The sequence below is a fragment of the Petromyzon marinus genome, chromosome 39 (genome assembly GCF_048934315.1).
Source record: "Petromyzon marinus isolate PM22_M1 ecotype Great Lakes invasive population chromosome 39, UKy_Petmar_22M1.pri1.0, whole genome shotgun sequence".
NCBI classification, from domain to species: Eukaryota; Metazoa; Chordata; class Hyperoartia; order Petromyzontiformes; family Petromyzontidae; genus Petromyzon; species Petromyzon marinus.
Window position 1 is genome coordinate 15,144,664 of NC_133705.1, and position 17,348 is coordinate 15,162,011.

Genomic DNA, 17,348 nt, shown 5'->3' on the forward strand with positions numbered 1-17,348 from the left:
ACCAGCGGCTAGGTGACAGGTCTGGCGGGTCACAATAAAGATTTTATTGCACTTAAGCAATCATCTAGAGCAGCCACATAGGTAGTACAGCAAGTAGGTGGCTGATATATCCTGTGTGAAGCTTTTGTGTTCCTTTCCCATGGGTGCGCGGGCTTTCTCAGTGGTCACTCTGGTTTCCCTCCCGCGTGCTGCAAAGGTGTACCAGTTCCTCGCGGGTTAACCAAAGACGTGTTTTCTCGCCGATGCACGAAAGTCCGTGCCTATGCTGATCGTTCTCCTCCTGTAGCGTGGCAATGTGTGTCCAGGTGCCCACAGAGGGTGGTGCTGTTTGTTGGCTGTTGCAGCAGCAGTAGCCACAAGTGCAAACTGGCATGTGCTGTGGGGTTGGCACCCCCTCCCTTTCGATCAACGCAGACTCCACGCAGAGCCACGCACCTTCTCCCCAGTCACAGCGCAAACAGGCACAAGCCAAAGTGTGCTCTCATTGTAGTGAAAACACCACTCCAGATTATGTGGATTGCACATCGCCTAGATTTGATTTTGGTTATTGTCATTTGTAACAACGCAAATGTGGGTGTTGTTTTCAAGATTGGCAAATCCTGTTGGGTTTTAATGTCTGTTTGATGAATGGGTATGAACCTCTGAGCGTGAACTGTTTGAAATTAAATATTTGGCATAATGTTAAGGTGGTAATGCCCGTGTAATAATGTTAACGTGAAAACATATTATGTATTTATCTTTCAAATGTATTTATTATTACTGTTATTGGGTTCTTTGAATTACAGTTTGATTATGGTTACTTACCCTTAATCTTGCATAATGGGACAATGAAATATATATTATATATATGCCACACTTGATAACATTTTATAGCTTTTAGCATGCAATACTTTACATTTATGTAATTTATTTAAAGACCAACAAAGTGGGTTCAAAATATACGTAACATAATTACTACTTTTGGAAAAAAATTGTGTTGTTAACGTTCATATGCAAATAATGTGTGCAAGTTAGCACAACGGCATGAAGGTGAACACGTTGCGCTACAAACCCGACGATCCGAGTTCAATAACCACTCACGGTCAACACCAGTAACGATTATCTGTACCGGTTCTGGCACTCCCCTAGGTCGACTCGGCCTCAAACGAGTACCTGGTGCTGTGTGTAAACATCGCCACTTGGGAGACAAAGGCGGCCAGGCATGGTGTTCACCACCCCCCCCCCCCCCTCCATGTGCCGTGCTGGCCTTCATAGGTGCTCGCTAACAGCACTAGCCCCAACAGTCTGTTAAGGCTATACAGGGCATATTTGTCTTTGCACAAGCACAAGCAGAGCACTGCTTGGCTGAAACACAAGTTAGCACTCTGGGGTGTGCACTAACACTTTCAGACCGCATCCATTTTATTTCGTCTCCCCCCCTCCTCTTTTCCGAACATAGATGGACTCGTCCATCTGAACAAACTGTCAAATCGCTCTCCGTGGTGCTAACGTTAAAAAACCGCCACTTTTTTCAAATTTTCTTACTGTGGTTTTCACACCTGATGATGATTGCTTGTGTTGCAGTCGAAACGTCGTGAGAATATTATTGTTTTATATTTTTATTATTTTATTGTTTCCCTTCTACGTGACTTTACCGAAATAACCAATCATACTAACCCTACTGTTAACTCATACCATCTGGGTCTGTCCAGTTACCTCCTACCGGCGAGCATTCACCACTTGACGTAGCCTAAAAGTGAGACCCAGCTTGGCACGAGTGCCGCAAAAATGTCTCCGCAAAGAGCAGGTTTTTTTTTGCATGTACGTGAGCAAAATTATTCAAGAGTTTGTGTGCATACTAAATCGCTGGAATATAACAAGGGTTTGATGAATATATTACGATGGCTTCTAACATTCACGATATCACGCATGGAATATGAATCGATGATTTACGATTCACGCAAAGTATGCGCGAACGGGGATGATAGTGATACGTTTAGGCTGAAGGGATGAATAAAAATGAGAAACGAGAAAAACCGAGACAAAAAAAAAAACAGAACATTTTGTCATTGATCATCGAGTCGAATCGCGAACCTTGAATGGTGGAGGCGAACCGTGAGCACGCTTGCCGGAAGCCTTCTCTCTGTAAACGCTCTGCCAGGGGGTGCATTATCACGCCGCGGCGCTCGTACGCGCTTGCAGGTTAAACGGAGGGCGGAACGGCGAGGGTACCTCTACACGTCTTGCCGTCCACGTCCAGGTGAAAGCCGCTGTCACAGAGGCAGCGTGGCCCCTGCGTCGCGTGCTGGCACGTGTGCGTGCAGCCGCCGTTGTCTTTCTCGCAGCTGTTCACGATCTCCATCTCGATGCCTGCTCATGCACGCACACGCACGCACGCACGCGCACGCACGCACACGCGTGCACGGGGCTGTGTGTGAGCCAGCGGCGGCTGCAATGAAATCGGTGGCGGCTCCACTCGCTGAAGCTTCTGCGGCAGGCTTTGCAGGTTTTTTAGTTTGAGCCCGTTGCGCAGTAGCGGCGGCGGTGGCGAGGAAGCGTCGGATTGAATTTTCCTGCACGCATGCGGTGGCTATGCAAATCGCAACACTCTCAATGCCACGGCTGGAAAATTCCAGCGACGGTGCTCTGTGTTTGCGGGAAAGTTGTTAAGGTGGTAAATTTATAAAATATCTTTTTTGGTTTTTATTCCCCCCCCCCCTCCCTTTCTCTCTGTCGATGGATTGAGATGTTTAGTGCTCGTTTCAATAATGTGGAATAGAACTGATGATCGTCAGTCTTCGTGGTGTTATAACGTCATGCGAACGTCACGTGCTTTCGTTTTCATTTAGAACAGTGGTTCTTAACCTTTACTGCATCCTTGGACCCCTTTGGTTCTCAATCGTAAAAAAAACATAAATGTATATATAATGTAAATAAAGACGTAGGTTTGATGAAACAAAGTACTCGCACTTACGTGCCCGTGCTTAATTTGTGTTTCAATGATTTTCCTTTCCATAAAAATCTGGACATGTCTCGCAACCCCAGAAAGGGAATCTCGCACTACCACTGGGTGCGTCCACCGCAGGTTAAGAACCATTTATTTAGAGTATTTGGCTGCTATACATTTCCACGTGATAAGCCACATCATTGCTCTATCATTCGTGGGCAGGTCGAGTCTGAAAAAAGCTACATAGCTCAGTGGGCCTTACCTGGTAAACTAAAGTAAAATTGATTCGTTTCGTGTGTTAAGGTCGGCGCTATCTAAAAAAGCTACTCGATTTCAAATGCATAGCCAACGAGATGCAAAATTTTATCCAGTCTGAGCGTTATACGATCAGTTTAAATTATTGAGCATTATTGATTTAAGATGTGCAATACAATGATGAGCCATACTTTTTTGAGGTAGCTTCGCCATGACCTTGACCTGTGGCCAAAGATTGAAATTGTGACGAAAAGGGGAGCCTCGCCGCCAACGCGATGCATATCCATGCGAATTAGAAAAGTGGCAGCTGTAATATGTGGAACGTGGTCGGGAGTCTGGTGACCATTACGGTGGCTCCACCCCCAGCCCTGACCCACGTAATTGTCTTCATGCCCAGCCAAGAGGCCATCCTTGCATTTTCTTATTGGAGCTCCGTCACCTTCATTACGTCTGCCCCAAACGAGCGTGACCCTAATAATGATGTTACATGACGTTTTTTATTTTTTTACGATCGGTGCTCGAATTCGGTCCTCCAATTCCTGTTGCATTTATCAGTTGCGCAGCAGTATCCATTGCCTGTGTGTTCACAAACTTGCAGCCCTGTGAACGTCTGTAGGGTTCGTATGTTAATGGTAGGATCGATTAATTGACGCATGTGGATATCTTAAAGCTCGTGCAAGTGCGCTCATGATCACAAGGGTGAGAATCAAGGGTTTGTTTTTTCAATTGCTACGTTGTTTACAATGGGCGTATGTCACCACTGTAGCCGCGGGTGGTGCTGCCATTCACCGTGATAAAATAATAATAACCTTGCATTGAATTTCAACCCTGAATTGTTACAATTTCATGGTAGGGTAAATCGTCGGACCACTGACGTATATCTTGATTTGAAGCTTTCGTGACTGCAGGAATCCATACTCTGGTTCTTTCGGTAAAGTCACGTATATGTCTGTGTGTGTGTCTGCGTGTAGGTGTATGGGGAGCAGTGGCGCAGTGGTTAGCACGCTGCGCTATGAACCCAGCGACCCGGGTTAAATTCCCGCTCATGGTCAAAAACCAGTGACGGTCCTGGGCCTTCCATAGGTCGACTCGGCCTCAAATGAGTACCTGGTGCTGTGTGTAAACATTGCCGCTGATGAGACAAAGGCAGCCGGGTGTGTTGTTGGCCACTCACCCCCTCGTGTGCCGTGCCAGACTTCATAGGTACTCGCTATAACAGCACTTGCCCCCAAAGTATGTTAAGTCTTTGTTTTTGTATGGGCCCCACTGTATTGTGGCAGCTATAGTGACACATGCGTATTATCTCCATGTCAGTATATAGAGGTGGCACAACCCTGCAACCGCTTGCTCACGGCTATGCTGGTGTAAGGGCCTCTACTATTGAAAGCCCATCATGCATTTGGCCCACTCTTGCATACTGTTCAAAAGTCTTGGAAGAGGTGGGAGTACCCACACGTCACCCCACCCCAGACGACCTGCCAACCGATTACTAACCGTGGTGCATAGGTGCATTTAATAAACTTGCCCATTGTTTCTGCTGCTTCTGCTGCTTAGCACACCGCATTGAACCGGCGGCCTCTGGATTGCAAGTAAAAAGTGTGCCAACAATTCCGCCGGCCGGCAGCATCCATATGCGCATACTCACACACACACACGTTCACGCACGCAAATATACATTCCAAACACTTACGGTAGCATTGCTTTCCATCGGAGCCCAACTCGTAGCCGGGGTTGCACTGGCAGACGAAGGAGCCCCTCGTGTTGCGGCAGCTATGCACGCACATGCTGGTCTCCAGATCGCACTCGTCAATGTCTACAAACAAAGCGGCACGGAGCGACGGCAGCCGCCTCGATTACGGGGAATCGGCGACCTTGGGTCGGAGGGGAAGGGAGGTGGGCAGCAAAGCCCTGCGAGGATCGTACGGAGGCAGCGCGTGTCAAAAAACCGATGGGATTCCGAGCGTGTATCGTCGCGGCAGGCCTCGCGACGACGGAGAGCGTGTTGCGAGTGCGACGCGCGATTTCGCTTGAGTTCCGTTTGATCTACGCGCTGCTCGTAAGTGATTGCAAATGTTTGCACGTTCATTTCACACATGCACACGCCTGCAGCCTTTTCACTTGTTAAATATTGACATTATTATTATTATGAGCTGTGCGTATTAAAAAAAACGGTATAATTAATAATTCATTTGCATGCACACATGAGCATGCGAGAAATATATATATATTTCAGAAAACGATTCGAATTTGGGGCAAGCACCATGCGAAGCACTTTTAATTTATCCTCAAATTTCTGTAATCGACACGTTGTACCAGAATCTTGTTTTAGGCTGAGCTGACTAAGATTAAGGCCACCTCACTTATCGATCTTCTCTCGTACGGTGGGGAGTTGAACATAAATGTTTTACGTGGCCCGGTGAATATCTGAAATGCTGGCGGCAAATTTTCAAAGTGGGGTTGGGGGGGGGGGAGATGACAATGGTGTTAAAGTGCGTTCCACGGTTTGGGGATTGGTGACTGCAAGTCATAACTGTGCGTGATTCTCAATTTTCCATCGGTTCAATCGGACCATTGTTTACGGGGCTAATTGAGCCTGGGAGGTTACTGGGAGATGAGAAACGACGAGATTTGCCAATAATGTGCAGCATCAAGCAAAGACATGGGGCGTGTTGGATTGTGGTGCGGTGTTAAAACGGCGACACAAGCATATTCATTAATCTTATAATTTCCTCAGAATTTATCTTGGCATAGACCAAGTGGTCTACATGAATTTTCTGAGGGGGGGGGGGGGTGGGGGACCACTTTCGCCAATAAGACCTCATCAGACTGAGGGCTGCCACACATTCAAAAAACACACACTGGGGTTTGACAGCATGATGGGGGCGTTTTCACGTCTGTTGTGTACGGTATTGTCGGGGGCGCACGTCTGGAGCCGCACTAAAGGCCACCAGGGGCTGCCAGTGGCCCGCGGGCCTTGCAATGAAGAACACTGTGGAGGATCTTAGTAGAGGCATGGATAACACGCAACTAGTCAGCGATCCCACCATCGATGTTCCAGGAATGAGCATCCCACACGAGCAATGGACAATAATAATTCGCATCAGAGCTTCCCATGTTAGCTGTTGTTGTTGTTGTATAAGTGGAAGATGAAATTCGAGGCAATTTGCCACGAGCCCATGCAAAGGGCTAAAGGTAAATTGTTCTCCGATGTGCTTCGGGTTGTACCAAACGTTGCTGGGCACTTACGTCCAACGTTTCAACGCTGCCAATCGACAATGCAGAGCATCGCGCAAACGCTCTGTGAGGGCGGCGTGACGCGGCCGCTCGAACTCTTGCAGCAGAGACAAACACATTTACTTGTGATGCAGGTGGGATGTGGTTTCCCCAGGAACTGGACGCATCGTGAACGTCGTCGCCCTCACGTGCTCATTGACTGGGGGAAATCGGGTCAATCCACTTTTTTTTCTCTTCCACCCAAGCCATCAATTTGACACTCAACCACAGCCCTAAAACTATACGTATGGACGTATGTTGGACTTCTTTCGCACCGTACATAGCCAACCGTGCTCATCGGAGGTGTGGGGGCAGGACAACAAACTAAACACACAAAAAGCAGTTCTAAAGCAATTCATTTTTTAATCTAAATTCAACTCCTGGGCCATGCAAAAGAAGACAGTTAGAAGAATAAGACTAACCATGCTTCACTCACCATCACAACTCTTTTCATCAACACCCAACCATGCTTCACTCACCATCACAACTCTTTTCATCAACACCCAACCATGCTTCACTCACCATCACAACTCTTTTCATCAACACCCAACCATGCTTCACTCACCATCACAACTCTTTTCATCAACACCCAACCGGTATCCAGGGTGACACAGACACTTGGCCACGCCACCGTCGCTGACGCACTTCTGCATGCAACCTCCGTTCCGGTCGCCACAGGGATTCCTCACTGCAACGGACAAAGCTTCTCATAAATCCATGTTTGTAACGCGTTGCAAAATAGCAAATCGTACGAAGATTTGCTTCGTCTTCCGATTGTATGCATTTATGTTGAACTTCTTTCGCACCATACGGAGCCAACCGTGCTAATCGGAGGTGGGGCTGGGGGGGGGATGACAGCAAAAAATAATACGGGCCTGCAATTTTCACAAGCATACATTTGTTTTTACCAACGCTGCACGATTAGATTCTAACTGGTAACGGTGCAGCCCTGCAAATGCCTTGATGACGCCAAGGGTCTCCACTGGAGGGCCTCTACTCGAGAAAGCCCCATCAAGGGGGTATTTGGCACTATGCCGTGCTGGAAGATGTGAAAGTACCCACACTTTACCCCACTACCCCAAACCATTGCACCATGAAAGGTTCCAGAATCGATTCGATTGACTCTAAGTTATTATCAGAATACAATGCCTCTATTCACGTAATGCTTGAACAAACATAATGAATCACGTTGAAGCAATCTTGACGGCATGTACATTTGGTTTAGCCACTTCAATCTGCTGTTTCGTTAATATTTAAAGTGGATTCCTGCTAAAGTGACTATTTGGTGTGACGCCTCTCATTTTGGGTCTCTGAACCTGTGATAGGGCCAAGTTACTCTATAGAACAACCAATCTTCTAATACTCTTTGGTTCTTTCGGTAAAGTCACGTAGGTAGAAAAAATATAATAGATCACGACGTTTCGATCGCAACACAAGCAGCCGTCATCAGGTGTGAAACAAAGACAGCAGCAGGACTTTCGTACGTCAGCAGTCCTCTTGATGTGTTTGTTTCACACCTGATGACGGTTGCTTGTGTTACGATCGAAACGTCGTGATCTATTATATTTTTTCTACCTACGTGACTTTACCGAAAGAACCAAAGAGTATGGATTCCTGCGGTCACGAAAGCTTCGAATCAAGATTGTTCTAATATTTAAACTACGAAACAAACCCTCTCTTGTGTTGTAGGTGAGTACATTGGCCGTGCGTTCCAGGCTGCATGACAAGTTTGAAACTTCATTATGAAGACACAATCTTCCATGGTAATATTTATAAGTGCTGGAGTGACATAATTGTCGCATCACCGCCGTATTTTATAATAAAGTGTCGCCAAAGTGGCATCACTCCTAGCCCTGTTTCTTTCATTAACATTTCATCCTTTACCCCCGTGAGTCAGCTCGGAACGCAGTGATTGTAGGGGCCGGGGAGGAGTTGGTAAGATAATATTTTTTTTATTATGGGTTATCTGCATCTGTATAAGCAGAACCTAAAACAATTGCATAAAACGTGCTCAAGCTCATAGAACATTTTAAGAGATGGAAATTAAATAAGGGATTTTATCCGGAATGCCGGCCAACTATAAAGGTGACGTCACAGGGTCTGCAATTGTTGGTCACAGCACTGCTGGCAAAAAGAGCCCCATCTAGACGTTATGCTTGGCCGACTCTTACAAGCTGGTCAGACACCTTTGGTGAGGTGAGAGTACCCACACTTTACCCCACTTTACTGCCGGTGGGCTAACTGTGGTGCACACATGAATGCTGCTGTGTGTAATTAATTATACCGGCATACGACACCGGTATAATGAATTATACGGGTTTTTATTTATTTATTTTCCGTTAGAAGCTCATTGGATCGGCCATGAGACTGAATGCCCCCCATCAGCATCGCCCTCAGCAGGGTCCGCTAATGCTTCCTCCCCTCCCGGATTCTTGAAGCAGGTGCTCAGTTAAAACGTAAGCACTTTTGTACTTAATGCCCGCATTGCTGTTTGCTCAGCATTAAGCGGGAGCGGTGGGGGTAGGGGGGGCGGGCTGAAAGTTGTCTCCAATTACTCCAAACATACAGGGCAAAGTGCTGGCTCGGCCCGCGGATTGATCCCAGCCCGAAGACGCTTTAAACTTGAACACTGACAGTCACGTGACAGGCAACCCCTCCCTCGAGACGTTGTTAGAAGACGAAAATCATCTTTTAGGGCGGTGGGAATGCGAGCAGTAACAATTTATTTGATAACGATCTGAAGATATGTTTAATGGATGAGGAAAAGTTCGGCAAGCTGTCAGAGTGCGTCTGGGTGCTTAAGGTTGGCTGTTGGGTGTGATGGAATTTTCTTTGGATTTTGCAACAACAACAAAAGTTATTCGACCTCTCGACGGTAACGCACCTAAGCCGTGTTCTGCAAGTCAAATTAAAGTTAAAATATGTTTACCTTCGTTGGATATCACCCACAGAACACATCTCAATAAAGAAAATAGCATGCTATAATGACTACGCTAAAACGATCACATGTTACAGTGTATTCAATATGTAAGAACGTGTGCAGATGTATGCACAATGGGTCTCAGGGAATGTCCGCTGATGGAGGGATCCCGTTTGCTATCTAAAATCGGCTCGTGTGCGGGCGCCCGGTTGGTTAATGCTTCGCAGGATCACCGGGCCGCCTCGGGGATGGCCCGTCATCCAGCAGTGGATCGATGGCGAATATCGATGGCAGGAGGCCGGAGAGGGGGCCTCGCTTACGTTCGCACTGCTTCCCATCTTCTTTGAGGCGGAAGTTGTGGCGGCACCTGCACTGGTATTGTCCCCCTCCCAGCTGCACGCAGTCGTGCTCGCAGCCGCCCTTGTTCACCGCACACGAGTTCACCGCTGCCAGGGTACAACAACAACAACAGCAGCAGCAGCAACAACAACAACACCAGCAGCAGCAACAATAACAGCAGCAGCAACAACAATAACAACAGCAGCAGCAGCAACAACAACAACAGCAGCAGCAGCAGCAACAACACCATCAGCAGCAACAACAACAGCAGCAGCAGCAACAACACCATCAGCAGCAGCAGCAACAACAATAACAACAGCAGCAACAACAACAGCAACAACAACAACAGCAGCAGCAGCAGCAAGCACGGAGTGGTTAATAAACACACAGGCTAAGATCACCCCCCACATAGCCTTGTGACATTAAAACTCAAGATAGTCCCTTACCCTGGCAATGAAACAGGCGTTAAAATGTCCAAACAAGAAATAGACACACACCTATTTCAAGGCATCAAGTCTGAAAAACACGACAACAAACATACTCTGGTGATACATGAATTGTCAGTTTATATATAATATATATAAAAAACAGTTAAGCACGGGTCAGTTATCCAACAGATGATATAACGTGAAAAAACATAACATTGGTTAATACACTGTAATAAGCCCTCTCAAAATATTTCTACTTATGCCCACCCCACGGTCTGTATTTTATCCGTTTAACTTCTTCCCAGACCAGGCTACAACCGGACACAGTCCACTTCACGCAGTCCTACCAACAAATTGGTGAATGTGCAGAACGCCTAACTACCCCTATCCCATATGAACTTGACTCGTTGCACTGTTATGACTGGCCAAGTACGGATGTACCGCCTGGTTTTTTTATGCTTACATAAAAACATATTTCACGTTTTTTTATATATAGTAATTCTAAAGGTAGGTAATGAGCACATTTTGTTTACAAATTTAACGTAAAAAAACCCATCCGTACGTTGTTGATTCACGTGGGGTTCTTTCTGTTTAATGTGTGCTTACAATGCAAGAGTGAGCGAGCGCGCGCGAGAGAGGAGACCTTTGGTTTACCCTCCGACAAAATAACCTTTGTGCATCCACACGTAGCCAAAGAATGCCAAAGCAAGTTCCAGGCGCGTCAAATACATTTAAAAAAAACACAAGCTCGCCGTCCGGCCACTTCCCAAAACTATATGTCACTGTCGAATAATGGGACAGGCTCCTCGTTGCGTGACCACAACTTGAACCCCGTTAATGGCACAACGGGATAGCGCCCACGTTGACAGACGTCCTCTCGGCTTGCCACGTGAAGGCGGCCAGGGAAGCCCAGGTGTGTTGCCGGTTACGGGACTAGGTGAGAATCGGCTCTTGTGCAGGTTTAGTGCGTTCGTACATCTGTGTGTATGGAATTGCGTACCTCTCTGTCTGCTTGTGTGTGTGTGTGTGTTTGACCCGGCAGATGTGTCTGGCCCATAACCTCCTGCCAGTCGCATCAAAGTGCACCTAGCCTGGCACAAGAGCTGTGGTGACATCTCCGCCACTTAGTGGAGAATGGCTATTAACATAACGAGCGTTTTTATAAAAATCGCGTCACCGAATGTAGCTTTTCTCAAATTCGATTCCCAGCCACGGCTGATATCAGAGGTCAACTCGGCCTGAAACGAGTGTCTGGTGTGGTGTTTAAACAACAACAACGAGTGGTGGGGAGACAAAGGCGGTCCTGCCGGGTGTGTTGCTGGTCAGACGACTACCCTCGTCCGTAATTCTGGCCCTTGATAGCTGCTCGCCGACAGTACTCTGCCCAACGGTACTCACATTGGTGTCGCCATGCTGTTACGCCTGCGCTTATTTCTGTGTTTATATTTGTTCGCTTGTATTTGAACACATTCTTGTGAAGGCTGGTGTTTGTTATTATGCATGTGTGTGTTTATGCGCCGGGCTGAGTGTTTGCTTGCGCACGGGTGCCTGTGTGTGAAAGTGGGTGTTTGTGTGTGTGTGTGTGTTCGCGCGCTTGTGTAAGCTTATGTGCATGGACCTTTGTATGCATGAGCCTGTGTGCGTGTATAACATTGAGCACGTGTTGAAGGTTTGCGTCCGTGCATACTCGCGCATGCGTTCTCATCCTTGCGCTCAAAGCTTGTGTGTGCACTGATGCATGTTTTTCCTCTTTTCTGGAATGCACACGAACCTTAAGCCCAATTGGAATTGAGATGACTAAAATAAATGAAAGAAAGAGCTAAAAGGTTACACCTTGAGGAATGCCAGACTCAAAACAAATAATATTGCCCTGATGTCAAAACAATATGCCCACTGCTAACAGCCCACGGCTACAACCCAACTTAAGCAGAAAGCAAAGGAGTGACTTACTGAATGGTCTATGGACCGAATTAAGCAGAACATATCAGCGTCTATAAAACACATGATGGGACACACAAGCAATATTGTACCCAGTGACACCGTGTCCACCGTGCCAGGAATGAATGTGATGAGGTGGTTTAAGTCGTTTAATACAGCAGTCTATAATAAAAGGCAAAAAGGTGCAGTCCTGCAATTGTTAGCTCGTTCCACTGTTGGCAAAAGGTATAATTCACCATTTCGTTGGAACTCCTGCAAAAATTTTTTCCATGCGACGAAGTGGAGCATCGTCTCGGACGAAATGATTTTTCGAACTCTAGCACTGCACTGGCTTTGCCTGATGAATGAATTCAAACTGAAGATGAATGAGTTCAAACTGTATTGAAATGAGCGAATGTTGTTCACTTATGTAATCAAGCACTTTAGAAGCAAGGGATCGCGCATATTTTTGCATCAAGGCCACGTGTTTATTCAAGGTGGCCTTTCCCCAAATCCATCTGTGCAGTGCTTTGAGTTACCCCTGCTCCTTCCTACCTGTTGGTGTTTTGTGAGGACTTAAATTTCCTCCCGAGTCGGCCAAACATCCCAATGCAGCACCCCCATCAGGAAAAATACTTTTTCGACTTGGTTAAATTAGGGGCATTAGTATTGTTATTACATAATTGCCCCTACATAAGTGTTATTACGAGCATGATTTTTCAATTTGGAGAAAGAAAAAGTTATTTTGAAAGTTAATTTCCAACTCGGTCCATTATCCCTTTTGTTGGCGAATAAAATCAGTACCACTTTGTAGGAGGTCGAGTGGTTGTCCTATGGAGAGATTGGTCTGACCCCCCCCCCCCCTTTCTCAGACCGAGTAATTTAAATCACAGGCGGGACTGCGGACGAAGCGAGGAGCTCTGCTGCCTGGTGCTCGTTGGAGTACGGGTCCGGTCCGTTGGCTCTGACCATATTTATTATTGCATCTCCGAAATTCATGGAAATCCTTTCGCCCAAAGGGTGAGCCAAGATAAATGACGGTCTCACTTCGCGAATGAAAACCAGTCTGACTGCAGCAAGGCATCTGGGCGCACCGACCTTAGCGACTTGTGCACATGGGGGAGGGAGACATTTAAAGCATCGCCACTGTTCCTCCCCAGCAGTGCTGAATTAATGGTGCGGTGCCAACATTAATAATTAACTGTGGTTTTTTTATTCCTTTGCCCAAAATTGTAAACGCGTCGCTTGCACGTAGTATTTATGTACACAAGGATGCCATTGTATATTATTCTAACCGACAGATCCTCAAACCCCTTACAATGCCAAGCATATGCAGCAACATTATGCTAATCTGCACAGATCAGCAATCTATCCAGGAGTCACAGTTTTTTTTTTTCATATCTCCAAGAGCCATTCATTTTCCTGGGTTGACACGCAATAGCCACCCAGTTTGTGTGTCGCCTGCGCGACATTGCAGCTCCACACACACACACACAGGCATCTAATTAAAAAGGTTTCTAATTCATTTTTGGGGGGCAGTAGTTGGCACACTGCGCGAATAAACCCAGCAATGTGAGTTCCAATCCCGGCCGTGGGGGCAACATCAGTAGCGAGCGAAATCTGAAATTGTCCCGGATCTCTCCTCGTTCAACAATCCCGCACTGACCTGCACGGCGAAGTATGGTCAAACACCCCCTCGACCAACACACAGCCTGTGGATTGCTCAGTGCTGTACTTCGCCTGTTGTGCCGGTAATGCTGTACTCGCCGTTCATATGAATTACACGCTAACCACAGTCTGCCTGAGTCACAGTGGGCATGCAATGGCACAATTGCTCAAACGGCTAAACTCAAGCTGCAACCACTCAGCACGCCTTCGTGTGTTTACAAAAAGTAATAAATCTACGAAACTGAGACACGCACAGCCTGTTGCGCGCGCCATATAGCAAATGCATGTTTATGCATAAACGGTCGTATAGCCACGTTTTGTTGACATGTGGGAAAACAGTATGTTGTTTAAGTTTCACTAGCTGAATTAAGTATGCCAATAATTACATTGGGAGGCTCACTGTTGGGAGAACTAATATCGGCAGCGAAAATCAGCCATGGTCTGCTAAATTATTGTATTTGCCACGTGAGCGCAGTGACCATTGTTATTAAACAGGCCCAGCCCTTTGTGAATTCACTGCTGGATAAAATTATCCCATTTTTGCCGATGTTGGTCACGGAGTTTATTTCGCTATAAATCGTCGAGCTGGCTGACCACCATCGCAGCACGGAGCGCTCAACAGCAGCGGTGGAAGACGGCCACCCCAACGCCAACGTTTTGACGAAGTACGTCCGAATAACCTCGACAACTCTAGTGGCGCCTGGAAACGTGGGGGTTTTTCGTTCACTAGTATATTAACAAATTTGCGTAAATTACATACAAACAAAAAACCTCGATGAGGTCTTTACGTCATTTATCTGGGAAAACATCACCTTTTTTTATCAGAAGGTTCCTGCGTTTAGGATGTTTGGCCGGTTCTTATGCAAGAAGTGTCTTGTATATGGTAGGAAACTAGCGTAGCTCAAGAGAACTCTCGGTTGTATAATAATTAAATGTCTGCAAAGCATACTTATTTTCTGGCCATCTTACATAGCTACTTGATCCACCGACCCTTGCTTCTGAAGCCCCATCCATATTTAAAGCATTAGCAGTGTCATAAAAAAGAGATTGTTATCCCATTTGGGTTCACGTCTTATTCTCTAATTTCTGTGCAAAAATAAAGTTCGTATTGTTCTGACTGGCTGTTTTTTTTATTTTTTGGCTGAGACCCATTGCAATGCCAGGTGCTTACGAAGCACAGGAGCATCATTCACGAGCCAAGCGAAACATGAAATAAACGAGTCCCGTCTGTTTTTCTGCAGGCGCAAAACGCAAGTTGATCATTATCCAGAGTTAACTGGAACAAGGGAAGGAAGGATTGAGAGAAATTGAAGAGGACTTGACGTTGGTTAGAATTGTGTACTGTGGTGCTTAAAAAAGATTACGCAACAATGGCCAAGCAAAGCGTGCTTCTCCATAAAGGTTCAACTGCTGTATTCAGCCTTGCTTCATGGGAAATTCGGCATGATGTCTGACGTTTCGTGCCACGGGCTTAGGGTTTCTTCAGGGACTGAATTGAAGACGAACTAAAGAAATTCAGTTCCTGGAGAAGCTCCCCTGAACGTGGATCGGAACCTCGGACACCGCCCCAAACAACACACGGCACGGCCGGAAAACACAACCCAAGAGCTGTACAGCCCAAACACGAACACCTACATAGTCGTAATTTTTGCATATGAGGGGAGAATGATACAGAAAGTTGCTTCAAAAGTCACAACCATCTGCGGTGAAACTGATTTCGTTTTTGTTACAGAGACAGAGGTAGAAAACCGTGGTGACTATATTTTTGCGTGAACTTGAAGTCACACCTCATTATCTTTGCTCTTTTACAGTGAGGGAAAAAAAGTATTTAATCCCCTGCTGATTTTGTACGTTTGCCCACTGACAAAGAAATGATCAGTTTATAATTGTAATGGTATGTTTATTTGAACAGTGAGAGACAGAATGACAACAAGAAAATCCAGAAAAACGCATGTTGAAAATGTTATAAATTGATTTGCATTTTAATGAGGGAAATAAGTATTTGACCCCCTCTCAATCAGAAAGATTTCTGGCTCCCAGGTGTCTTTTATACAGGTAAGGAGCTGAGATTAGGAACACACTCTTAAAGGGAGTGCTCCTAATCTCAGCTTGTTTCCTGTATAAAAGGCACCTGTCCACAGAAGCAATCAATCAGATTCCAAACTCTCCACCATGGCCAAGACCAAAGAGCGCTCCAAGGATGTCAGGGACAAGATTGTAGACCTACACAAGGCTGGAATGGGCTACAAGACCATTGCCAAGTAGCTTGGTGAGAAGGTGACAACAGTTGGTGCGATTATTCGCCAATGGAAGAAATCCAAAATAACTGTCAATCTCCCTCGGCCTGGGGCTCCATGCAAGATCTCACCTCGTGGAGTTGCAATGATCATAAGAACGGTGAGGAATCTGCCCAGAACTACATGGGAGTATCTTGTCAATGATCTCAAGGCAGCTGGGACCATGGTCACCAAGAAAACAATTGGTAACACACTACACCGTGAAGGACTGAAATCCTGCAGCGCCCGCAAGGTCCCCCTGCTCAAGAAAGCACATATACATGCCCGTCTGAAGTTTGCCAATGAACATCTGAATGATTTAGCGGACAACTGGGTGAAAGTGTTGTGGTCAGATGAGACCAAAATGGAGCTCTTTGGCATCAACTAAACTCGCCGTGTTTGGAGGAGGAGGAATGCTGCCTATGACCCCAAGAACACCATCCCCACCGTCAAACATGGAGGTGGAAACATTATGCTTTGGGTGTGTTTTTCTGCTAAGGGGACAGGACAACTTCACCGCATCAAAGGGACGATGGACGGGGCCATATACCGGCAAATCTTGGGTGAGAACCTCCTTCTCTCAGCCAGGGCATTGAAAATGGATCGTGGATGGGTATTCCAGCATGACAATGACCAAAAACACACGGCCAAGGCAACAAAGGAGTGGCTCAAGAAGAAGCACATTAAGGTCCTGGAGTGGCGTAGCCAGTCTCCAGACCTTAATCCCATAGAAAATCGTGGAGTGAGCTGAAGGTTCGAGTTGCCAAACGTCAGCCTCGAAACCTTAATGATTTGGAGAAGATCTGCAAAGAGGAGTGGGACAAAATCCCTCCTGAGATGTGTGCAAACCTGGTGGCCAACTACAAGAAACGTCTGACCTCTGTAATTGCCAACAAGGGTCTTGCCACCAAGTACTAAGTCATGTTTTGCAGAGGGGTCAAATACTTATTTCCCTCATTAAAATGCAAATCAATTCATAACATTTTTGACATGCGTTTTTCTGGATTTTTTGTTGTAATTCTATCTCTCACTGTTCAAATAAACCTACCATTAAAATTATAGACTGATCATTTCTTTGTCAGTGGGCAAACGTGCAAAATCAGCAGGGGATCAAATACTTTTTTTCCCCTCACTGTAAATTGCATTTATTTTGGACCCGATATTGCGCATCAATGAGCGTCGCAAGCATATCAGTCCAGCTCTGTTGGACACATTGTATTGCGAGTGTGTAAAGGGATTTGTAATGCACGGAGTGAGATTGCTGGTAGAAATGTGCAGGCTTTGAAATAAACAAAAAATAACATGTATGCATGTATGCGGAGTTGTTTTTGCACCATACGTAGCCA

At 46.1% G+C, this 17,348-nt stretch overlaps 1 protein-coding gene across 4 annotated transcripts in view; it reads right to left on the minus strand.

Annotated features, from left to right (window-relative positions):
* Positions 1–17,348, minus strand: part of MEGF6 (multiple EGF like domains 6) — a 284,338-nt gene that overhangs the window by 50,134 nt on the left and 216,856 nt on the right. For 3 of the 4 annotated variants that reach the window (XM_032968232.2, XM_032968230.2, XM_032968231.2), the window contains 4 exons: positions 9,695–9,820; positions 7,020–7,142; positions 4,872–4,994; positions 2,212–2,349 (listed from right to left, as the gene is read on the minus strand). In XM_032968232.2, coding sequence (XP_032824123.1) covers positions 2,212–2,349; positions 4,872–4,994; positions 7,020–7,142; positions 9,695–9,820 — 510 coding nt within the window. The other variant, XM_032968234.2, reaches the window with a different exon arrangement.